General features: G+C 43.7%; 1 protein-coding gene across 3 annotated transcripts in view; it reads left to right on the forward strand.

The window, feature by feature from the left end:
• NEK6 (NIMA related kinase 6) overlaps positions 1-25,850 on the forward strand; it is a 58,019-nt gene that overhangs the window by 5,076 nt on the left and 27,093 nt on the right. For 2 of the 3 annotated variants that reach the window (XM_082775445.1, XM_082775446.1), the window contains exons 2-4: positions 16,156-16,283; positions 22,956-23,096; positions 24,039-24,101. In XM_082775445.1, coding sequence (XP_082631571.1) covers positions 16,191-16,283; positions 22,956-23,096; positions 24,039-24,101 — 297 coding nt within the window. In that variant the 5' untranslated portion in view covers positions 16,156-16,190. Of the gene's footprint in view, positions 1-5,896; positions 5,916-16,155; positions 16,284-22,955; positions 23,097-24,038; positions 24,102-25,850 lie in introns of those variants that run through there. The other variant, XM_082775447.1, reaches the window with a different exon arrangement.

A 25,850-nucleotide genomic window follows, 5' to 3' on the forward strand; every position in this document is an offset into this window, starting at 1 on the left:
GGGGCGCCCCGTGGTTCCATCCCCTGTCCCATGGGACCGGTGGCACCTCACCTAGCTCCCTGAGTCTGCAGGGGTCAAAAACCGAGCCGATAAGGGCCGTGACCCTGCGCCCAGCCCAGCCTGCTGACGGAGCAGGTGTTGCTCCACGCCCTGGGAGGATTTGCAAGGCTTTCATTTTGCAGAGCTCGGTGACAGGCGCCGCTCTCCAGTTGCTTTTGTCGTCCGGTCTGCGCGCCTCGAGAAGCCCGCTTGCTGCGAGGTGGGAAATACCCAGTGGCCTGCCGAAAACTCCCGGTGTGCCTGAGGCAGAACCTGAAATCCAGGCTGACAGCGGGTGCCGGGCAGCGAGGAACAGCTCGTGCGAGAGCTGGTGCCGAGGGGCGTGCTGGTGGCCAGGAGCTCGCCCCGCTCGTGGTGCAGGGAGATGCACGTTCCCCTTTTTGCTGAGAGCCTGTGGGCCTCCTTGTCCTCCTGCACTTTGGGGAGATTTTTCTTAGCCTTGTGAATTTTAAACGGTGCAGTTGGAGATGGAGATTGCTGTAGGTGGTGCAACAGCAACTGGGGAACGTTGGTCTGAAGGGCGGGTTGCTTCACAGTAAATTCAATACGATTTTTTTGAGGAATTGCCCCTGAAGTCTCTGTCCTGTCCTTACCCTCATGGGCACGTTTCTCTGCCATCCCGAAAAGGAGTGTTTTTTCTCCTTGTTGGAGCATTTTGGGTTTCTTCATAGAAGCACTGAGAACTGCCAAGACTCTTGAAGAGTTCGTGGTGGGTTCTGGTCCTGGGGGCATACGGATGTCATTACGGTGGGGAGATAGGAAGAAAAACCTGAGAGATGTTTTAAGGTTCCTTTTCTCCCAAATGTAGGGACTTAGATTGAAATAGGTGTTAGCAAACGTGGACACAAAAATCCCTCCTTGGTTCATGGAAGTTCTGCTTTCGTTCCCCTGCACTGTCAGTATTCCATTAGACCTCCTATCAAACAGCTGTGCAAAACTTAAAGCTTACAAGCGCTAAACTAGAACACCAGCAACAAAAAGCCTTGAAAAGGTCCTTCAAAATCCATGACTGCATTTCAAAGAAGCAAATAAGTCAGAGCTGCGTGTGTCTGTAGGTTACCCTTTAATCAGCAGGGAAATCTAAGTGGTGACTTTCAGCTGTCACTATATTAAGAACCAGCGCTGCCTTTCGTGGCAGTCTGTATATACTGCAGTCGGTGCTATGTAGTAAATATTCTTGCTGTGTTTTCATAATCATTCTACTTAGAGTAAGTGCTTCTTGGGTGGGTATTACAAATCTGTTAATCTTTATGGTATTTATAGGGTAATTTTTAACTCTCCTGAGCTCCTTACTTCCTTACAGGTCAATTACTCAATTTATAACGTTTTGTCACTCGTAAGAACTTTACCATCCAAGGGTAAACAGTGGTGGGTACGGTTCTTTACCTGTGTTTGCTCTTGGTTCTTTGTATATTACGGAATGCCATAATTTACGGTGTGACCTGTTGGGATTTCTTTGAGTCTCCCTGGTTTGTACTTTAAAGTGACTGCGATGACTTATTGCAGCTTTTGTGCTTCATCACTAATGGAGGGAGAGGGGAAGGCTTGCCGCAGCCCTCTCTGAAGAAAAGGCTGTTCATCACGTTGTGGCTGCTTCAGTCACAATTGCTGCAGATAATGTTTAGGTATTTTTGGTTGGCGATTGCTGTAGCTGGTGACTGTAAGTCAGACCCCACCGTGTTGCTGAGCACGCAGCTCTCGGGGAGGCGGTGGTGAGGAGGGAGGGCTGGCTCGAGGCTGTTGGCGCTGTAGCTGTCAGTTTTAAAGTAAAGATTTGTTTGAATGGAGGGGGTTGAGTAGGTCTGGTGTTTGAAAAGGTGATCTCCCTGCGCTCGAGTTTGTCCTCTTGAGATTGCCTTTCCCCTTGCTACTGTCCCTGCTCCTTTCGCTGGGACGTCTCGCCTGCTGCCAGCAAGCTGCGGCGGGGGCACCGGGCAGTCACTGCGATCCCTGGTTCTGGGGACAGCCCCGACTGCTCAGCAGCAAGCAAAGCTCTGGAAGAAGCAGAGCGGTGGGAAATTTTCTGGAAGGTCGAGGGTAGGTGCAGCCGGAGAGGCTGAGCGGTCTCGCACTGAGCTCTCTTCCTCTCGCTGCCTGGGAATGCTGAAGGGAAATGTGCCGGGCTCTCATTTGTGCTGTTCTGCCTGGTGTCTGCAAGATGCAGCTTCTGCTGCAGAAGCAGGTTTCAGCGTCTGTGGTGACTCTGTGAGGATCTAATAAATCCCCTAAGGAGCCTGATTTCTAGTTGCACTTTTCTTTCTTCCCAGATGTAAACCATGATTCATTCTCACGGACAAGCAGACCTTGTAGCGTTTCTGGTGTAACACACAGTGAATTTATTGTTTTCAGAGATTCAGCTGAGATTTTTGTTGGTGGTGGTGGTTATGCTTTGTGAGCACACCACACTGTGGTGTTCCCTTCCAGCCGCTTTTTCCCTCCTCCATAACCCCCCTCAACATTTCATTTGCTTGTGGATTAACAAAATGTCAAAAGGGCAAGGAAGGAAACAAAGGCTTGATTTCAGAGTAGGAAGGTCAGATGTTTGCTGCCTCGGCTTTGCTCATTCCATCACTAACAGGGCGCTGAGACTCACCCGGCACTGTGCTCACTGCAGGCTTCTCCCCGGGTCTGTGGGGTCTGCGGGGTCCCGTCCTGCCGCCTGCCAGCACTGTGTGGGGGTTCCTGGCACTGCCAGGAGCTGGTGGCGTTGCCTGGTGTGTGAGAGAGTGCTCGGCTCGAAAAGTGTACGTGAAAGGCCAGCCTGGGGCGGCCGGCGGGGTGTGTGTGCTTAAGGCACCAATTTGCATGTAGTGCTCTGAAGGAAGTTTGAAATGACCCCTGCATCACCGCTCTTATCAGGCTCCGGTGAAGTTGCCCAATATCGTTCCTCTTGTTCATCTGAAACGGGGGGGAGCCGAACGGCAGCTTGCTCATTTTATTGGTGACATAGATGGCACTAATGAGTTTGATAACAGCAGCTGGATGATATGGGGAATGTGTTTTCCCTTCGGAGACTGTCTCCGATTTGTTACACCAGCCCATATTTAAGTTTTTATCTACTCCTAAGTCAGCAGGCAGCAGTCACAGCCGGGGTTGCTCCTGTTCATGCCTCCAGTATGTGGCATGAATTCTGCCCCGCGCTCAGCTGCTGTCAGTGCCTTTTCCTTCGCGCTGTCACTGCAGGGTGAGGCACTGGGGCTCTCGGGCTCGTGCCTGGATGCTTTGCTGAGAGCGTGTGGCCGCTACGTCCCTCACAGACCAGCTCTCCTTTCACTGGCAGGCTTTGGGTTTAGGCTGTGAACTCCTGAGGGAGGCAGCGGGTCGTGAGGTGCCGTAGCAGAGCAGCCCTCATCGTCACCTCCCGTGTGCTAAAGCTTGGGTTTGACCTCCGAGACGCAGCGGTGTGGTCCTGCCTCTGCCTCCTCTCCGCTGTGCTCGCGGTTCTGGGGCTTTGGGTTTCTCTCTCTTGTGCCTTGGTTTGATCCGAAATAGTCCGGTCCGTAAACCTGTGGCTGTGACTTCTGGAAACCCACTGGCAATGTACTCCAATCCCTTCCCAGAATTATTCCCCTTCCTGAAGTACCAGGTACACCTCTCCTCTTAAACGACTCCTGTGCTGGCCACAAATGCATTTTTTAACCTCAGTTCAACTCCATTGATTTATGAAGCCCTCTTGCAAGCCCCGCGTTGCAGAGCTGAGAAATCACTTGTTTGTGAGATGGGTATTTGAGAAGTGAGCAAGATGGGTTAATCAAGTTAATTAGAAAATCCATTAGGACTTAGGAGCAGTAAGAAGACTCGCTCTTCTTTGCTGATGTGTTTAAGTCTGTTAGGGATTTAGAGCTCAGGTTGCACACTGAAATTTTGGCTCCTCTGAAAGGTGAGATAACCAGGTGAGGTATTTTCGCCCCACCTTGCCTCCACCAGGGGCTGGTGCAGGGTTCTGGCGGTCACTGACCACCTCTGGCACCTGTGGCAGTGGTGTTAGAAAATGCAGATCCCCAAATGTTAGAGCCCGCGGGGCATCCTGTTGGCAATGCAGGGACCTGGCGCACAGTTTGGTTGGAGGCAGGCAGGATGCCTGGCACTGTGCAGTCCTTTCCTGTAGCCCCATAAGGGCACACGGGTGTTGTTCCTGCAGTAGGGTGTTTCTGGATGTAGCTCAGGCTCCTCTGGCACGTACCGAGCCCAGTTCGTTTCCAAGTGCCTACTGGTCATCAGCCAATGAAAAGCCGATGACTACTATAAAAGTTTCTTCCACATGCAAACCAAAAGGCACAAATTCTGTATTTATTCACTCTGTCAGAGCAGCAGAGCTGATGGATCCCTAGCTCCTGATCTGTGTCCGTCCCACCAGCACGAGGCAAGGCTTTTCTGCAGGGCTGCGAGGCTGCTCCTCGGGTGCTTCTTGCTGCAGCTCATGTTTTTTCGAGAGAACTGGGTGCATTGTTACTTATTTATTTATTTATTTTTACTAGCTCTCTAAGCTGGTTCATTTCACATCAGCTCAACTTGTTCCTTTGCTGTCAGTGTCTTTAATTTTGATTTTTCTGCTTTTGCATTTGTTTTGCTGTGTCATTTGCTGCTTCACTGCTCAGGGTTGGCTTCACCTGGATTTTGTTGCACCTAAAAATTATTTCTGTTGATGAGAAATAGTGTTTTATACACAGGTATTAACAAGCTCTCAACATCATTAGCATTGATATTGATAAAACATTGTAGTTTATTTTCAACTTTGTGAATATTTGTTCCTTCCTGAGACAAATCTTGGTGTTTCTGCAAGTGCCTGATGGTAGAGTTGTCCCCGCTGCTGAGCAGGCCCATGTCAGATATTTTGAGGTGTGTTCAGCATAATTACTCTTAAAAACTGGTAATTCAGGATGGTTGGAAAATTACATTTTGCTTTGTTCATAGATTGCTGAAAACTAAATTGCACTCTGTGCTTCAGCTGGGTATTTTTCTTTCTTTCTTTTGGTAGTGTTAGAACTTCTCCCCTGAATTCTTAATGAAAGAAAAAGCGTGGGGCGGGCAGGACAGGAGGCTCGTGTTTACATGAGTGAGCCTACGGGTTTTAATAATCTGCTGATTCTTCTGGGTTTATGCCTCAACAGTGGGGCTTGTTAGAATAATGAAACACACAGGGCAGAATGTAGTGCTGAATGTTTTTTGTCTGGCACAGAGCTTGCGCATTTAGCCAGAGCTTTCTCAAAAGGTTGATTCCCAGCTTCTTGTCAGAACATTCTGTGCAGGCCTCTGTAGGAGAAAAAATTGGACCCAATTTAAATAGACAGTCTTGTGAATCCTGAAAGAATTTGGGCGTTTAGCCCAGGAAAGGGAGAGTTCTCTGCAAGAACGTCATTAACCCTGTCTGTCATCAAAATAAGTAATAAAAGTAACTATGCAGACTTTATAAAGAACAGAACTTTCTTGTTTTACCCCGCAGCCATGATTCACAAGGCACTGGTGCGTGAATCTTGCTCCCCAAGGAAGCTGTCCCGGTGGCAGAGGGGATGGAGGGGCCCTGCGGGCAGTGCCGTGGAGGAGTGGGCACGAGGTGCAGGCAGCATCAAACCAACCCAACCCAACCCAAACCCGTGCTGTTAGTTCCAGGAATGGGTAGGGAAAGCAGTAATTTTATTTAGTATAGATAAGCCACTTTATAGCAACATTCGATAGTAGCTGGCCCGGCATATTTCGAGGAGGAATGATACAAACGTGTTTCTAATGTAGCTATTTTTGTAAGTAGAAAAATGTTCAATCTTTTTTACACAGGGAAGAGTTTCTGCTTCCGTTTGGCTGTTGCTTGCAGGATCCAGATGCGGGGAAGCTCTTGCAGTGCTACATCTGGCGGCTTTGTAAGTTGTGCAGAGGGTTTACGAGGTGGCTTTGAAGTTGCCTTTGGATTTGAATCATATGAGTCTTCACGTTGGCTAGGCTGCATCATTCTCAGCATCATTTCCTCTTACTTTAGATTATGAGAAATGTAAATACTTCAAGCTGTTGTTCTGATGTTTTGAAGTTGGGCCTACATAAATATATATATAAAATATATAATGTCCTCCTCTGTTCCTCTTCCCTCCATTCCAGATAGATATGTTGGCTATAAAGACACAAATTCGTGAGCAGGGTGGCTACAGCAGGTTTCAGGGATTTCGAGCCCATCTGATGTGAGCTGAGGAAATACTTCGTGTTCTTCGTTGCATGTGGTGGGACCGTATTTCAGGGATTGGCGGAAATCGGATGTTTTCCCCATAGGTTGGGAATAGTCGGTCTTCCCTAGTAGATTTTGGCTCTGTTTTTACAGGGGTTCTTTGGGTGTTGATTGGGAGTGCAAACTGGTTGTATTTCACGTGCAGATTGCCAGCTTGCTGGTAGGACCGTAAGCTTGCTTTCTTACGTGCAAATAGCTGATTGTTCCCTCGATGCAGGAGGAGGCTGCAGCCAGCGGGATAATGAAGCTGACGTTACGGGCACAGACAGAGCACACTTCATAGCTCTATGTGATGTTACTTATTTCAGTTATGATTTAATGATGTGAAAATGTCTGGCAGTTTCTGTGAACGTATATGTTATGAATATATTTCCAGCCTATATTTAATCTTTCCTTCATCTGAAATGAATGAATTCTGAGAAGGACAACAGAAATGTTCTTAAATAATTTGGCTTCAGGCTTGAAAGCTTTATTGCATTATAAATTAAAAGGTAAGCATGTTGTTGCATGCTTAGTAAGCAATACGGTAAAATTCCAGGTAGATTTAGTATGTGTTTATTTTTAACGTGTTTCGTTAACACGAATAGTGGCCTGAGAGGTCTATCTCTACCCTTTCAAAGGTTGTAAAAATGAATTAAATGAATACTTTTGGAAGGCTCGAAATTGTGCCTAGAAGAATATAAATTAGTTGGGGGAAAATGCAGCCTGCTGTTGCTGTTCTGCATTTACAGTATTATCTGTCTTCAAAGGAGCTGTTGTCAGTTTAAATGCAGCTGACTGCCATCCATACTAAATTTTGATTTTAAATACGTATTTGATATTTATCTACAGATAGGAACACTGTACGTAAATATTTACACATGGTGTTGCAGGAGGAAATTCCGTGCAGGGAAGTAAGAGGTAGGACTAGTCCGGTTAGGCTGGTGAAAAGGAACATTTATCTCATTGTCACATTGATTACTTAGCCATAACTGTAAATCACTAAGTGCCCTTGGCATCGATCCTAGGGCTGTTTAATAGGAGCCATGTGAAACCATCCCTTGTAATGAGTGGATTGAGCTACATAACATTTAAAGTATATTTAGAAGACTTTTAAAAACAATTATATCTTTTGATTTGGCATCAAGTTCTAAGAAGCAGATTTCACAACATACTAAAAAACAAACAAACAAACAAAAACACAGCACTAACAAAAGCCTCACATTAAACCTGTCCTCCAAGTCCACGTTACATACCACAAAAAGAGTAGATAGTTTACAAGAAAATAATAACAGTAGTAACAAGGAACAAATAAAAGATAGAAAATCGTTTAGCAGCTGTTGGTGTGTTTGGAGCTGTAGGGAACATACAGACTTCATCTACGTAAGAGCAGTGTAAACTATTGTTGATGATGTATGGAGAAAAACACAATGGGAACATGAGAGATTTCGAACCAAAATTAGAAATAAGTTGTTAACTACCTTTCTGGTTGGTGGGGAGAACTAAGTCAAGTAATGGGCATAAAAGCCATTCTATCAGATCTATTGTCTTAACTCCAGTAGCATCGTCAGGTGTGGTAGTATAGCTGAGAAGGGGAAAATACTGACAGAGACCTTGCTATTTCCAAGTCATTTTAATAGATTTGTTGCCAAACTAGACTATAGTGTACTTGAAAAAGATAATCTTGCCTGCTAAAAATGGGAATATGGACCTGAACTGGATGTAGAGAGTAATTTAAAGGAGAGTGGAAAGTTTGACATGGATATTTAATTATTGGCAGGAAGCATTTGTTTTATTGACATCCGCAGTGAGATGGCTCCGACTAGCTTAAAATTTGTTGACTTAATGTCATTTTGCTTCTAGGTATGGAACAGTGAATTACGGTGTCTGTCACTGCATTTGTTTAATGAATATCAGTTGTTGACATAAAATGAAAAAGCTCTAGGGCTTTTCAGCCATTTTGCTAAAGCATTCGTGGTGGATTTTGGGTCTTCAAGAAGCCAGCACTCCATTACTGGCTGTTAACACTTTGTGCAAACTAGATTCTGCACAAAAGTTTGCAGAAAGTCTTAACGTAACCCCATCTGCACCTGCTTTCAGGATAAATAATTCCAGCACTCATAAAACGGAGCACATGTCTGAGACACTGAGAAGACTTGGGTTCTGTTCTTCTAGGTAGTGGTCAATTTGTAACAAACATCCTCACCCTTTTAGGGTTTTACAAATTAAATTGCAGGTATGGTTTTCACCAAGGGCTGTGACTTCCCTGATACTAAAGACAAGGAAAGCTGATTTCTGCCAGTTTTCAGTTGTCCTTTAGAGCTTATGTCATTGAGGATGAATAAAATTATATTAGATAGTATATTAGCCCTTTGGTCATGGATGGAATTACTAAATCCAATGAAGTTGTGTAACTGGGTGATCTTAATATTGTTTTTAAGAGTTTATTCACGCTTCCGTATATTTTATGCTTTCTTGGGCTCTGCATGTGTACATAATTCATGCTGTATTACATTTGCTGGTGTACATGTATATGCATAGATACAGTTTCTTCCTAATATTAAGCCTAAATTCTTGAAACTGTTGACTGATGATACATCTGCTCTTTGCGTAACAGTTCTTGCTCGGATTCCCTTATTGCAATCTGGAGCTGTTAGTAAGGAAAAAATGCACGGTCCTTCCTCTGCACGGCTTCTGGTGGTCGTAGGCAGTGTCGCCACCGCAGCAGCGTTCCAGCCAGCTGCACGTTCTGTAGGCAACTCTTTCTAAACATTTTTTCACTAAATTATTTGCTTAACTCTGCTCTTGCTGCATTGTCTCCCATCTCTTGCATTTCGTCGGCATTCTTCATGTTTTTTCCCTTTAACATTTGTATTTATAGGTTGTTTTTATTTTCAGTGTTGGCAGGTGTGTATTTCACATTAACATGAGGCTTTTTTGGATGTTAGGCTGCTATTTGCTTATGGTAATTTCCAGTCATCATAAGGTGACTGTTGAGAGAGATGAGCAGAGAGGGGAAAAAAAATTGTCAAGCATTTACAGTAAATACTCTCTGCTTTTGGAAACACTGTCAGAAGTTTAATTGTTAGGTTCAAGTAAGTTTGTCATGTGCCAGACAGAATCAGTCTGCTGTAATGAATGGGTTGTGCACTTCCACCAGCAAAAAGGGAGAGTGAGAAACCCGGGGATGCTCAGGACTCCCTGTCACCTTGCACTGCAGAAGGGATGGGGTAGGCTTTTTAACCTAGCCTGTAATTAGGTTTTGCATGGAAGCATATATTACTGCGCTTGCTTTGCCAAAGCTCTTCAGTATGATGGATGAGATTTAAAGGTTGATCTGCCTAAATTGCAATGAGAATACTAACGACAGAGATATTTCTGTTGTGAACTATTCCTACCAGACATCACGGCTGTGACAGAGATGGTGTAAGATAATGGACAATAAAAGTCACTCAAAAATAATACTCTCCTAGGATTGGACTGCCTTCTGCACGGCACGTACCCTGAACCAGAGCGATAATGTAATCATAAGCCAAGATCATCATTTAAATATATAGGTAATCTCATATAGTATCCTGACAGATTTATTTTACGAGCAGGCAGGAGAGAATATTCTTGGGCAGTAGAGAGGAAGAAAGCGTTACTGACGTGGCTGTGTGTATTTTGTAAAATAGTTTGCTCCAGCCTTTTGGGAGCGACTCCCACGGCTGGGCTCTGCTGCAGACGTCGCCAGCTGACGGGCAGCCTGCCTGCCTCGGGTGCAGTGGCGGCTCTGGTTCACAGTTAATCTGTATGCTTTGTACGTGGAGAGGTGGGAGTTGGGGCAGTACTTTAAGAGATGCACTTGACTGTGTTTAAACAACCGGTGGATTTCTGGAACGATGTAAGACTTGCCTTTTTGTTTTGTTATACACAAGGTACCCGAATAGAGGGGCTTGCCTCCTGCTGCTCTGGGGTTTGGGATGGGGAGGTTGTGAGAGGCAGAGAGTAACTGAGTGGAAAAGCATGGACATACATATGTATGTACGTATATCATGATATTTGAGGGCACTGGAGCAGGTCAGAGGTACAAACAGCACAGTAACGTGCCCAGGAAGGGCACAGCTGCCCCCATTTTGCAGCCAGCAATGTTGACACTGCTGGAGGCCAGGTTGCATTGCTTTCAGGATGGGAAGCTGTGCCAAAGTAGAAGGCCCCAAGCCCCATGGTTCATTCCAGAATGGTTTTTGTGGCGGTATGAGGAAGGGCTGGAGTTGCAGGGCGCGTTACAGAAGCAGCCTCAGGAGGGGCCTTCACCTGAAGAGCGGAGCAGCCCCGCCTGCCAGGCTCCTGGCACTGGCCATGGTGCCTCCCCTCGCTGCCTGAGGCCTTTCTGCCTCAGCGGGTGCTTGGGCCTGGTTTGATGTGCTCTTCGCTCCCCTCCTGAGCACTTTTCACCCACATAGTGGAGGGCCAGAGTGCTAGGCCCGCCTGAAGCCATGCTGCGAGAGCAAAGCGCTTGTCCCATGTAGGCCTCGTTGTGTTCCCCTCCGCTCCGAAATCTCTTCTGAGTTCCTGAAGAGCATCTGACTTTTTCACAAAGCTGCTGAGATACAAACCAAAAGAAAATGAGGTGGAACTTCTTGGAACCTTGAGTGCTTTTGGTGCACTGGTTTCAAAATTTGTGTCTCCCAATTTAAAGCCTGTTGCGTGAGGCGAAGCAGCTCTAGGCTGAGCTCAGGTACATTTTCTCAAATATTTCTCTATTTATTTAGGACGCTGGTTCAATTGGAAGTCTTTCACTTCCTTCCATTGTTTTCAGAAACTGTTTTCCCCAGTGGCTGAGGCGCAGGCGAACAATCGTGCAGCATTAACATCTCTGCAAATATTTACATAGGCAGTACATTCAGCTACATAGGAACTGCCCTTTTCTGTGCCTGGCTATATGCTGCCGTGGTGTCTGCCCTGTACGAGAAAGTTAAAAGCATTTTCCAAGGCAGCATGCCTTGCTTTATATTGTACAGCTAAGTACCAATACTTTAATAACTGTAAATATCAGTGTATTCTATACTTGTGAGAATTCCTTCTGATTTTGCTGTGATAAAAGTGCTTTCATGTTTGGTGCAGAGGGAGGTGAGCCTGCTTCTGCTCTTGTAATATAGAGGTGGCACAGGTAAAAGCAATGTGTGATCATAAGCTTTGGTGTTTGAAACTCACCTGAACGGGTGACGTTTTTGCTGCTGTACGAGTTATTACATTGGTTGGTAGCCAAGCCAAGCAATCTGGAGTTTATCTGGCTAATTAAAATTGACCCCAAACGCCAAACAATTGTGATATATCCTTAACATGACTTGGCTGGACTATCCTGGAAGTAATGCTGCATCAATAGAGCATCAGGGAAATCTCCCTGTGCTTTCAGGCACCAGCACTGGTATCTGCTCCACTTACCCCTTCCTTTCTCAAAGACTGGAAGCCCAATTGCCATCATTTGTTTTTAATGTTTAGTTCCCAAAGCAAGCAATTGCGTTTTTTTGGAGACAGAAGTAATTGTTTCAGTTTCAATTAAAATCTGGTTAAAGTCTGACTTTAAAATCTGGAAAATGCTGCAAGAGATTTTCTGAATCATATATAACCCTTGCTTTTGTGTATGTGGATTTTTGAGGCATGTGTGTTATTGGGGACTCGCTCAAGTTAAATATCTCATACATGTATTCATAGTAATGTCAAAAAGCTGTTAGGTTGTTCTTGTAATACCTTTTGCAGGTGAGGATCCAGTTCTTTTATCCACTTTCTGGAAGATACGTGATGCTTCATGCAATTTAAATATGTTTTAATTTACTGTCATGGTCAAGACCCAGTCTGAGGCTGTTTGACACCGCAGAGCTTCCTTGGAAATTTGGAAGCATAATAAAAAGCCTGTCACTTGAGAAATGAAAGTGCAGAACTAGAACAATGTAAAGTGAAAATGTGCCAGTGTTGAGAGATCTTATTCAAAGACTTCTTATTTCCTACTGTTGTCTTTGGCTGTTTTAAACAGATTTAAAGCAAACAAATGAAAAACAACAAAAAACCACAACACCCTAACCCTCAATTATTTGTCTGCAACTGCTGCTCCTCCCTGAATTTGATAACGAGGAAGTGAGACCAAATCTGGAGTGTTGTTGTGGCTGCTTGTTTTTTTGTTCTGAGTAGCTGTTCTCTTCCGTATTCGATTATTTTTGTTGATGCTATATTGTGTCAATGATATTGTTGCTGATAAAAAGTGGTATGTGAAATGAGTTTATTACTCCACTTGTTAGTAAAATTACATCCTAAAGCATCACATGAAACCCAAAAACTAGGTATAAGCAATAATTTTCTTCAAGTGCAGGGGCTGCCAAAATCTTAATTTTTCCCTTCTTTCCAACTCTTAAAAGAATAATAAGGAAAATTCATTACCAGTTAATATCACCGTCAGCTCTGGAGGCATTCCTTGCAGTAACTAAGCTGAGCTGTCACATAGGTCAGCCTCCTTGCTGCTCGTGGCCAACACGCACGTGGTGCTGCTGCGTGGTTAGCATGCAGGAGGTGCTGCCAGCCCGATCCCTGCAGCCTGAACAAGGTGGGAGTTTGTAACTCACTTGAATGACTTTGAGAAGACCAGTCCTTTTCAGAGGAATGAACACGTGGCTTTTGGTACACTACATTTTACGCAAATGCTTACATTAGTTAGAAGGAAGTGTTTCATGCGAATGGTTGGAATCCATGAGATAATTTCATGCACTGATTATGGGACTCTCAAAAAGCTGGCAGCATTTTGACACTGTACAACCCGAGTTCCTTTTTGGACATCGCAGAGTGCCTTTGTGTCCCTGGCTGCTATCTGCAGGGCCTCTCGCGAGGATCCCCCAGCCTACCTATGCGGCGGTTGCCAGCAGCCCAGAATAGCTGAGCTGACAGCTCGGGGCAGGACACGCTGTCCCGTAGGTGTCGGGCTGCGGGCGGCTGTCATGTGAGCCCTGCGTATCTCTTTTCAAAGCTGATATTTGGTTCTTGCCTCTTCCTTCGCTTCCAGCTGTAGCACTTGAAACAAGCAGTGACCGAACCCCAACACGCCGCCCAATAAATGCTCCTACGTGCTGGTGGCGGCCGGGCTGTTCCGAGCTGCTGGGCGCCTTCCCCTTGTCTGAGCCCTGGCAGTGAGCAGCCCTACCTTGAGCTTCCTGTGGCAGCCAAAAAGCTGCGGTTCTCCCCGGAACGTCCCGGATTCGTGTGTGATCAGATGTCTGGGGTTCTCATGTTTAGCTGGAACTGCCTCCTCTCTCCAGGCTCTGTTCCTGTCCTGAGGCAGGAGGCAGCAGATAAGATGTTTGATCAGTTAGCCTACAGGTACTTCATGTGCACTGCACGGACATGCCTTTTTATCTCGAGGCTGCAAATGTGAAATTCCCAAATTCCTTGGGAGATGAGTGGCAAAAAGGGTGGCTGTCAGAGCCCGTGCTCTATAGCAGCGTTTCCTCTGTGCCTGGGGATTTGGGAAGAATAAATAAATAAATAAAAAATAATTAAAAAAAAGGCAACATGTGTTACATTCTCCCTTTAGTGAATGACCTTTATAAATAATGAATAATAAAATAATGAGTAAAAATAAAATAATGAATAATAAAATAATGGTTAAGTTTAATAATAGTAGCTAGCATAATATAAGGTAGGAATTTAATAGGTCTCTTAACACCAACATTAAATTCTCCTATTTTTCCTTTTAAATGTTCACCTTTGTTGCTAATAAGTCTACAGATACCTGAAACGGAAGGAATGCTAAAATCAAGCTGTGTCATGCTAGTAGTGATTATCTTTCTTCTTAGAATCATCGCAGGGTTTGGGCTGGAGGGGACCTTAAAGGCCACCTGTTCCAGCCCCTACTACGGGCAGGGACACCTCCCGCTGAATCGGGTTGCTCAGAGCCCCATCCAGCCTGGCCTTGGTTCTTCTTCCACTGGAGCTTCACTGTTCTGACTTGGACAAACATCTTTTACTAAGAGCAACCCTTGCATTTGTCTCTTCATATGTGGTAGCTATCCCCACTTTCACCTCTTTCCTAGTGAGTGCTTGCTGGAGGGAGCATTCGTACGCCTAAGGACCAGGAGGAGCCTTTCCCGGTGCTTTTCCCAGCGCCGTGTGCTCACGTTGCAGTGGCTGGTGTTGGAAAGCCGGAGCTAAAAGCCCACTTTGTCGACAACTGTTAGAGGAACCAAGCACAACTTGCAATAGAAATTCTTCTGCATCGTGTTTTCTCTCTCCCCCCGCACACCCCCCCAAATATTTAAAATACCTTTGCATTTTAAATTAAGAATTAGTCATTGCTCAAATGCCAGGCATGCACTATTAATACACTAATGAGATCAGGTTGTGCTCTGTCACAGAGTGAGTACTTGCCAAAACTCCTGAAACAAGTTTCTGAAAATGCTTTTGTTGGCCCCTAAATCTCACCTTGTCACTGTTATGCTTCTCGTCACCATTGAGGACAGCAGCACTGCGGTTCTAAAATGAGATCTTACCTAGAGCATGCACGGATAATGAATAACCAGCTATGAAATACGTTGTTTAGCAAGCCAAAAAACTCACACACATCCTTTGGAGGGGAAGGGACATCAATGTGTTCATGTGCACTATGGTCTGGTCTCATTGCTGAGGACTGGCTTTGCTCCCAGGGCTGGATCCTGACCCCAGACCATTAAATTATTAAATTAAATTATTCCATTAAATTACTAAATTAAATTATTTCAAATTTAACAAGTGTGTTGTAAGAATCACAAAGGACGTTTGGGGCTTTCTCTGTGTGAATTATTTATTACCATCTCTGGAAGAACACGCGGATAGTTGGGTTCACCTTGATTGTAAGATGTATTGTTCTCCCACGTGCCTGGTGACAGGACGAGGGGGAATGGGTTTAAGTTGAGCCAGGGGAGTTTTAGGTTAGATGTTAGGAAGAACTTCTTCACTGAAAGGGTTGTGAGGCACTGGAACAGGCTGCCCAGGGAAGTGGTGGAGTCACCATCCCTGGAAGTCTTCAAAAGATGTTTAGATGTAGAGCTTAGGGATATGGTTTAGTGGAGGGCTGTTAGCGTTAGGTTGGAGGTTGGACTCGATGACCTTGAGGTCTCTTCCAACCTAGAAAATTCTGTGATTCTGTGAAGATCAGAAGATGTAGACCCTAAACCAGAACTTAACAAACGTGACCTAGGGAAAAGCACGCCTTTCCTTGTGTTGTATGGCCCCGTTGATTGCACGTGCCTGAGATTTCCAAAGAGCCTTGAATGCTTTAAAAGCAGGCAATGTAGGGTCTGTTTGGAAATCCCTTAAGGCCGAGGAATCGTGGTGGGGCGTGAGCTGGTGTTCATTTTTGTTTTGTGAACGGAGAAGGTGCCGGCCTTCCTGCAGCCGTCGCTGCGTGCCTGGTGCTGTAGGGATCCCCTCGCTCAGCAGCTCCAGGGGAAGCGCCACTCCCCGCCGTTAGCCGTGGTACCGGAGTTGAGAAAAGCAATGTTTTTTTGTAGATAACGTACCACTGAGCAAATAAACCCCTTCTCTGCTATTTTTCTTAGCATGAAAGCATACCCCTAATGTTTGCCATTGAGGTATTTTTGTTCTGTTATCTCAGGGGCGCGGGCATAAGTGTGACCTGTTGCTGCGTGCTCACGCGTGGCCGTGCCGGCGTGCGGTGCATCAGGGCCGGCCAAGGTCCCGCGGGGCACTGCTGGGTGCCAGGTTTGGGGCTGCTCAGTTCCACTTACACACGGAGCCCATCAGAGGGGGGAAGAAGGGGGCGGAATCAGTTCTCGCAGCCTTGCTGCACAGCCGCGTCTGGGCACACCCCTAGGAAGAGTTTTTGCTTCCCGTGTTGGATTGGCACTGACGAGCCTTCTTCTCTCTGGCGTTGCTCGCAGCTCCCGCGGAGTGAGGCAGGGTTTGGCATGGTACCATGGAGGGGCAGCACAACCACCCGCACCACCTGGGGGACCAGAACAGCGCGCTCTGCAAGCTGCCGGGCCAGGACTACCAGCATGACCCTCAGGTAAGCGGGGCTCCCTTCGGTCCTTCTTTGCTTTTCTTCCCTGCCTTTTACAAAGCGTGGGGAATTCTTAGCAATTTTTTTTCCCTTTTCCTTTGTTTATAGCACAGTTGTGGCAGTTCTAGGGTATATCCAGCTTGGGATTTTGCCAGCCAGGCAGAGTTTCCTGAGTCCGATTTTTGATGATGATAAGAGACAAAGGAAATACTTTAAATTTCACTTAAAACAAGTGTTTTTAAAACATCTTATAAAAACATGAACTGTGTTGGCTTTCTCTTCTCTGTGATTCTTTGAAGAAAAGGCAGGTGTTTGAATGTAAGTGAATAAATATATTTTATTTCCTTGTATTGATTAATAGCAAATGCTGATGAGAGAGTTACAAAATACAAGAAAGTTCATCCTACATGAAATTGTAGACTCTCTGACTTCATTTCCTGAGAGTTTCTGGAAGATTTCTACTGCAATATATTTTGTCCATACTGTCATCAGCTTACACTGTAGTGGTTCCTCTCCCTTCCCCTTCCCACCCTTCTGCAGCAGTGGGTTAAAACAAGGTTAGACCCTGTAATAAAATAACAGTGAGACCTTCACTGTAATCATGAAACTTTTGTTTCGTGAATTCTGAAAACTTGAATTTTTCAGACTGTTACACTGTTTTTCAGACCAGATGAGTTTTAGTTGTTTGTATTTTGAAAAGTGAATAAAAAGCATCTTGGAAAAGCTGTCAGAAAGAAGAATATTGGAACTGTGGCGTAACACTGCCACGGGGAGGGCACGTGGGTGTTAATTTGTTGTTCCAGCTGTGCAGGCCAGCGATGCTCAAGGTTTCTTGAACAAGAAATGGTCATTAGGAAGGCGATATCAAAACCCAGTACAGGGTTTGCAAAAACAACGAGTTGCCTACACGATAGTATGACAATGAATGTATCTTATACAGCACTACTTGGAAAATACGTTGTATGGAGCAGAGCTCCCCTCTCCTAATGTAGCAATTTGTCATATTAAGTCATTTAATAATAATTGAATCCCCTTGATTAATCTCCTAGAATTAGCCAGTTGCATTTTGAGCAATTAGGGTTAATTACTGCCTCATTTGGCAGGATAGAGCCCCTGTAATTATTTCATGAACAAGATTAGGAAGTGTTCCTGTGCAGCAGATACATTCATGGCATCTTGGAGCACATGTTAGAATTTGTAATGACATAGTTAAGTGTAATTAGTAGCTAATAATCTATGTTCTGCTGCTCTGCTGATGCTGAGTGGGCTCGTTTTGCTGTATGGTCATTGTTAGTGAAACCTCCCCTCCACTCTGCTAATACCCAAGTTGTGTTAATGGAGGTCTCTAAGTATATTAACTGCTCTGAGAATGATCTAGTCTGGAATTAGGATTGCAGGAAGGTTTTTGTGTGTTGTTTTTTTTTCCTTTTTTTTTTTTTTTTTTTTTTTTAAGATAAAAAGGGGAGGGGAGAAGGTGGAAGCTGAAAAACAAATAACAAAATATGCAATCTACCAGAAAAATGCCTCTGCTCAGCAAATGCAGTTTAGAAATTAACAAAAAATCTAGTATTCAGAGGGCAGGCCACCTTACACTGATGACATGATATGATTGCTTATTACATATTTCTGATTTTCCATTTTGCAGGAACGTAATTATGTATAATTTTTAATTTCCTGGTACGTTTTACCTGGAAGAATCTGAGATTACATCTTTTTTTTTTTTTTTTTTTCTTCTGAAGGTGTAAGCAGTGCAGGCATGCTATAGAATAGTGCATGGATGAGAGGAGGGTTTGGAAAGAAAAATCTGAATAAAGTTGCCTTACGAGAAGTGCCGTGCATGGTGGGGATGAAGGCAGAAGAGACAGAGCCTGGGTTTTTGCTGCAGGCAGGGAGGGGTTTGGTACAGCAGGGACCGCTCCTCCTGCCAGCCCCTTCCCCCCCAGAGACCAATGCAAGTGCCTGCTCCTCCAGTAGGAGTTTTTCTTGTAATTGCACGGCTTCCTAAAGCATTCTTCCATGCTGACAGAGGTGTTACTTCTATTTCACAGGTATCAACAAGAAGTTACTTGATGTCAGGTAACTTGTTAGTAGAGCTAGGAGTGAGGGTATCAGACTCGTCTTCCTGTCTTTAGCTGCTGTAGCTTAGTGAGAAGAAGGTAGTTCTGAGCAGTGCTTCGTATTTAGAAGTTTTCTAATCAGAGTAAGTGAATGTAAAATCACAGTTTAGCTTCTGGCTACCTGACTTGAAGAAGTTTGTCAGCAAGGCACACAGCACATTCCAGTAATGTTCTGAGTGAAAGTGTCAGTCACTGACATCTCAGAGTTACTTGTGTTTGTAGCAATAGGAAGGGGAAGTTATTGAGGAATAAACCAGTGACGTGAAATACAGAGCTGCAATTTTTTATTTAGTTTTCATACTATATAAACTTGCTTTTAAACATTCCTCTGATATACTTGCACGTCTTAGCAGTGGAGCTGCTCATGGCAGTTTCGTTTTGGCCTGCCAATTCAAAGTAGATTTGAACATCTAGCAGCAAAGACACTGCAGTTTGTTTTCTGAAGTGCTTAGCTTGTTTCTATGTTAACATGAATTCCTTTGTTGATGTGAATATGTGGTCTGCTATTTTCAAGCTGGTATTTCTCTCTTTCCTCTTCATAAACTAGTACAGATACCTGCTGATAGAGACGTTAAAACTTTGAAATTCAAGCCAAGTTCTTCTGTAAAGCAAACTTTAAATTCTAGGTAACAGTCCAGGTTTAGGATATCTTACAATGGCAGCGTAGTCTGGTTTTGAAGCGGCAAAATGAAAAACCTGATGTATTCTTCAATAATTACTTGACTACCTGTTTGAAGGATAATCCATATTTTAAAAGTTTCCTCATCTCTTGTGAGCCCAGAAGTTCTTTTTTTTTTTTTTTTTTTTAATCAATCTGTTCTAAGTGTTCTCATAAATTCACGCTGGAATTCCAACCTCAAAGTATACGAAATTCTTTTCAGGTAAGCATCATTGAGTGGAGATGGGTGTACAATTTGGGACATCATAAAAGGGTTTGAAACACTGATGTTCATAGTAAATCATTGCTTATAATGTATACGTGTTCAACTGTGGGGGCTGAAGCTTCTCCATCTACTATCACAGATGTCTTTTAAAGGTGAAATTAGTTTACGGTAAATGTCATTCAGATGAAGTATGCACTTTAGAAGCAAGGAAACAGTTGCTTTAAAATTAATGATGCATTGCAAATATCAGGAAAAAAAACTTATATCCAGCGTGAAGATAATTAAAATTCAGGTCAGAAGTGTATGACTTAGTCAGGCTAAATTTTTTAATGAGATTTCAGAAAATTAATTGGGCGAGTATGTTTTTACTCTTCTGAAGAATATTTCATTTCATGGCTCTACAGGAAGATGCTTTTGTTGGTATCTAAAGATTGTAGTGACTGACTTTTTAACTGTTGGTTGACCGATCTTTAACAATTTTTGGTTGATTAAAAATAATCTAAGCATCGTGCAGCCTTGTGGCCACTTGTGCAGACTGATGACCAGTGCTGGTTCCCCACATGGCCATCAGACAACAGTAAAACAATTGAATTTATTATTAATCAGCATTGCACAATGTGTAAACCCTGAGCATTAATTAGCGGTGAACAGTCCCATTTTTTTTGGCTTATTCAGGCTTGTTTTTTGTCTTCCCATACCACTGGGAGAAGCAGTCGTGCAGGCATTGCTCTGTGGCTGGTCAGTATTTCACTGGCCTTTCTGTGCTTAGTCTCTCACCGCTCAGTGTTGGCCTTTGCCTGAAACTCCAGGTTAACGGCTGCAGGAAGGGCTGCTGGGGCAGTTCTCCCAGGACTGCTCAGGTTTTCTCCTTATTATTTGAAAATTACTTACTTATTGGTAGATTAATTGGTCGCACATTCACAAGAGCAGAGGAGCTATCCTTTCCCTTGCTCCCTGTGCCATTGAATGGAGAGTGCCGAGTAAGCTGCTGAGCATCAATATATTGGAGACACTTTTCCTTAAAGAGGAACAAGTCTCTGAGTCAGGAGAACAGTTCAGGATATTTCTTTGGTGGCACTGAAACAGACATCCCTGAAAATGTGGAAGCACGAGTGGAAACTACAACCTATCAGCAAAGAGCAAGTATGTGGCAAGGAATTTTTTTAGTACTGTCATTCTCTGCAATTGCTTGTGTTGCTTTATAATCTGGTATGTAGACTCCTCATCAGCTTTAATTAATTTCTTATCATTGCAGTGTATCTACTCAGGGGCATGCAAGATAAAATAACTGTTTTTTATTGCTTTTTTTTTTTTTATATCGCAAAATCTTGCTGATTCTGTTTTGCAGAACCTCATAAAACCTCAAATTTTCAGGCTGAAAGTTCTGGTAAACTTCTTCCTTAAGTATTTTGCAGAAGGCCATTGCCACATATTTCTGTGAGCTTTGAAATTTTTGCTTTTGCATCAATGATTACATCTAAAAGAGGACATGTATGCCAAAGATGTTGTCCAGAATAGCTTGTTCCTGCAATAATCTCTGTGTTTCTTCTGAAAAATGAATAGCCTCTTTATTTGAATGAGGAATTAATTGACTTTAATCTTTGGCTTTTTTTTTTTTTTTTTAATAGAGTACTAGAAGAATGAGACTTCATTGTGTGGACAAAGAGAACAGCCTTTGTCTCAAAATGAGCTGTTCGCAGACTGTCCCTTTCCTACAGCTGCCCTGCGAACCAAAGTGTGCAAATTGCCAAATTATCAAAATGTCTTCAGATTTGTAGTGATTCGCATTTTTTCCCCTCCTATTTCTACTTCTTTAACACTTCACTGCCATAAGTCATGACACAAGTGACATGTATGTCAGGCCAGTCTATGGGGATGCTGTTCTGAGGAGGTTGATACTAGGTACGCTTAATGTGTGATGTTATTTGTAAGAGCTACCTGCTTACATTTAAGTACAAAAAAGCACAAGAGAAGATTAAGTTTAAGCAGACTTGTGGGAAAGTGGACTGCCCCAGTCAGTGGGGAGCTTTCTGATATTCTGATAGGCTTTGGTCGAACCTGGGCACGCTCTCTGGCTTATACTGCAGTCAAACATCCAGCCTGTATGAAAGCTCCATTACTTTAATTAGGTCTGATAGGTTGTGATAGCAAATGCAAATCTAGGTCATTGCATATGTAAATGTGCAGCTGTAGTCCTGGAGGATGCCAGAACATATCAGCTAAGGTGTCCAGTCGTCATCCGGCATTAACTCCAGCAAGGCAAGCAGACTTTATATGTTAACCGTGCAAAAGTGGTTGGGACACACACATACCTCCTGTCACTTCACTAACATCATAAAATCACACTGCAAGTGTTACCTTTATTCTGAACTCCAGGGTAGAAAATCTTTTGCTCAAACTTTCTTACTGCACAGTTAAGGGGAATGCTTTTATTTCTTTCTGTGGTTTAATGAGATAAAAGTGGTTTGCAATTCTGTATGCTGATGCCTTTGTTTTTATATAAATACCTGACTGATACTTTTTTTTTTTTTTAATTGAGTAGTAACAATTTTTATTCCTGTTGCAAATGAAAGAAATTCAAACTTAGTTGTAAGAAACATACACTGTAAGACGTTGTCGCTCTGGCTTGTGTGTACTTGTGGTAGAAGTTACTGGACTGAAAGCTTTACTTGCATTTTAAATCTTATTTCCATTCCCAGCCCTCTGGGTTAGGAAATTACAGTAGCAGCAGTGGTCACCTCCCTGAGCTTCCAGCCTCTGTGGCCTGCTCTTCCTGGACGCTCGCTGGGGTTGTCTGCTGAAGATGCAACTTAAACAACAGCTGAATCCCTGGGAAACTGTCCCCACAACTTCCCTTGTGTACTTGGCTAATTGCTTTTTGCGTTTTTCGGTGGGAACTCTGAAATGGCTCAAGATGTTGAAGCTTAAAAATAGTCTACTTGGCATGCTCAACAACTTTGTCATTTATTTTCATAATTTTTTTTTCAAAAATTGTTTAGCGGTCACGTTAATTACAGAAGAAACCGGAATGGCTCTAGGGAGCAATGCAGTCCCTAGAGCCCCTGGTCCTCGTTCCGCTGCCTCTGCCTGCCCGGCTGCATGCTCACCTGAGGCTGCTCCCCAGGAGGCATCGACACCTCCGAGGTGCCAAGTGGGCAAAGCAGATGAGCGGGTGTGCGACCAGGGAGACAGTACTTTGGGGCTCATTAGCTGCTTACATGGGAGGCAAGGCTTCTTCCTTTTTAGAAAAGTCGTTTAACTTAATGCAGCTTACATTACTAACAAATTACTGGAAATTAATGCATTTATGGTCAGAATTATCTATGGACTGATGAGCCTGGAATAAATTCCTGATCCTCACAAATGAGAGCATGAGTGCATGTGCGCTTGGAGTTGTTAACTCTGCTCTGTACAAATCTCTGCTCTGGTGCAGCACTGCAAGGAGTGCACAAAGCAAATTGCAGGTGAGGAAAGGAAAGCCAGACCACTCCATGGCCCGTTGTATTTCCAACACCAGGTTTCTATGTCTTTCTTGCCTTCTGTCCTTATTCTCCTGCACACAATTAGTCTTAGACTGCTAGTTTGGGGTCTTACAGGAGGCAGATTGGGAATGCAAGTTTCTGGGTTTGCTATTGCTTTTTGTAGCTCATTGATTCAATTTCTTTTGAATTGAACAGAGACATTTAACATCGTACCCATACCGCTGCACGCTGGCAGACTTTCAGATAGAGAAAAAGATTGGACGAGGACAATTCAGTGAAGTTTACAAAGCAACTTGTCTTCTGGACAGAAAACCTGTGGCATTAAAGAAAGTTCAGGTAATCATTTAAATTCAAAGTGTTACTGCTTAGCAAGCAGAATGGGAATGCTTTAGGTGTCTACACAGATCTAAAAAAGAGGCATCTGACTCAGAAGTGTGTTCTTTTGTCAGCAGTAATAATGCTATAAAATGTTTTACAAACTGAGAGCTCACTGTTTGAGTCCATTGGATGATCTGGTCTGATGTTATTCTATAAATCACGGTTATGCAGCAATAGTAACAGCAGTGTAATTTCATATTTATTTTTAATTTCATTTTTTACCTTATAAAAAAGATTTATTATTAAATGTGTGGGAAAGAGCAAGGCTCTAATGGCCATCATCATACAGACAAGACTCTGCCATCTCAGCACAGACCAGCCACGGGAGGCGAGGGCAGGAGGGGCAGCTGGAGGTGCTGGCTCCTCTTCCCCCCTCTGCAGGTGGTGGCGATACCTGGGCGTGCAGGGGCAGCCGCTGGGCTGCTCAGTGGCCAGGCTCTCAAGTGCTGAAATAAAAGACAAAAGAAATGCTCGTGCTTGTTGGAGACTTCAGAAGAATTTCAGAAAAGCTTTCATGCCAGCAGTATTGATTTGTAACTCAGCATAAAGTATTGTGTAGTGTTATTTAAAAGGAAAAAAAAAAAGTTTGTCTTTTATTTACCATGTGAAAAAGTAGTAAGCTAAATGTTCGAAAATGATGACAGCAAATTCACAAGCTAGTATCTTTAGGTTTTTTTTTGCTGCTTAGAATATTGCCTACAGGTTCTACAATTAATTTTACCTTATTGCTAGTACTTTACTATTTTCAAAATAAAGAAAATGTTTCTCTTTGATCTGAGTGTTGTATGTATACTCATTACAGTACAGGCTGTACGAAGTGAGGGACGAAAGACAAATCTCCTGTTAAGCAAGTTCTTAGTTTTTGATATTTCATTTTAATCTGTGTTTTTACCTTTGTAGATTTTTGAAATGATGGATGCCAAGGCTAGGCAAGATTGCATTAAAGAAATTGACCTCTTGAAGGTAAGAATTTTACAATTCCTCTTCAATTTTTTGTTTTGAGGAAAAAATATTTTCAGGTTTGCCTTTCATAGCAAATAAAGCTCATAGGGCACATACAGTCTTAGTAGACTGTGCTTTCTTTTGCAAGCTAAAATGCCTGCATTATATAAGTTCTATCTAAAAGCATTATTTTATTGAGTTTTCTGCCAGTTGTCTAAGGAATCTATTAAAAATCTGTCATAGAAAAATACACCAAGTACTCTTATTTCAGAGAGGTATGCAAGTTCTGTGCTTTGTATTTTGATTTGTTTCTCTCTTTAAAATAAGCTGATTAATGAACCTGCTAAAGGGAAGAAGTTTTGCATGTCTGTCATGTTACATGTGTACATACACATGTGAAAAATGGTAGTGTAGGTGCAAACTCTGAAACCAGACAGTGCTTTTAAAGTGATTAAACCCACTTATGATCTTTGCTTTCTCAGTAATTTATTTCAAAACATTTATGGAAAATATGTACACGTTGCTCTTTGTTGGCTCCAAGCCCATGTATTTAAGTTAAAAACCTCTGTTTGTCTGAAATTAAGCAATACCCATGTTTATTCTGAAGTCTTCAGCGGTAGTCTTCCAAGCAGAGTAGCGTGCCTGCAAGTTCTTGTTTGTGCGTCTTCCTGTAGCAGCTGGAGCTCCCAGGGGAATGAGTTTCCATGATGCCAGCAGAGTGCAGCTCTGCTTTGAAAACTGCCAGCTGATAAAATGGGATTGGTTTTGTTCATCCGGGTTCATCCGGCCGGCTCCAGCGCCTGCCAGTCAGCAGCTGAGTGCGCGTCGCCCTGTGCCTTACGACACGCAACGTGTCAGAGCCTGCCTGCAGCTCGTCTCCTGCTAATGGAGAGCTCTGTGCTGCCTGTCCTTGCAGCAGCGTGGAGGTGGCTGAAGGCATGTCTGTGGATGTGCTGGGACCGAAGTCCCCGATGCTGCTGTGCCATCAAACTTTCTAGGATGCGTTAACGAAATAGGAAATGTCGTTAACCCAAGATGAGGTGTTCGCAGTGTTTTTCACATTTAAGGATTTGTGGGAGTTAACATACTTTGCTTCTGACTAAAGAGATTCCAGGTAGCCTTCGTTATGCCACAGGCATACACCGTAGTTACAGAAATAACCCCTGAGTCAGTTTACTTATTTATAATAAGCTTAACAAAAGGAAGAGTGGAGCATGGAGATGTGGTGTATCCAGAGTGCTCTGCCCAGCCGCTCCGGGAAAACAGAGTCCAAAGGTCTGTGAGACAAAAGGTAGAGAAAATGTACACGCCTGCATTCACACCTTGGGCAGGTTGTGGGCAGTCTCCCACATTTTCCAGCAGAGGAAGGAGCTCGGTAAGGCTCCCTCCAGAGTGCTCATCCTGCTGCTCAGCCTCAGCAAAGGGTGGCGGCAGCTCCAGCTGCTCGTGGGCAGCGCTTGGATGTCTGCTCATCCACAGAGCCATCACAGAAGTTAGCACGGTGGCACGGGTGTCTTGTTTGTGACCTTGTGTGACTTCACTGTCGCAGGAGAAACGCCCCTCTTTAGAGCTGATGGGTTTCTTTAAATCAATACAAATTAAGTCAATAAAAAGTGCACGTTTGTTCTTTCATGGAAAAAATATATTTAAAATCTTTGTGTTAGTTAAACAACGTTTGTGTGTGAGTAGTTGGGTTTTGTTATAAGCAGTAAACTAAGCAGAGGCTGCAGGGGGGAACATTAGCATGGTAAGTCTCCAAAGGTGTGCAGT

The sequence above is a fragment of the Aythya marila genome (assembly GCF_965140915.1).
Source record: "Aythya marila genome assembly, chromosome: 19".
In the NCBI taxonomy this organism is placed as follows: Eukaryota; Metazoa; Chordata; class Aves; order Anseriformes; family Anatidae; genus Aythya; species Aythya marila.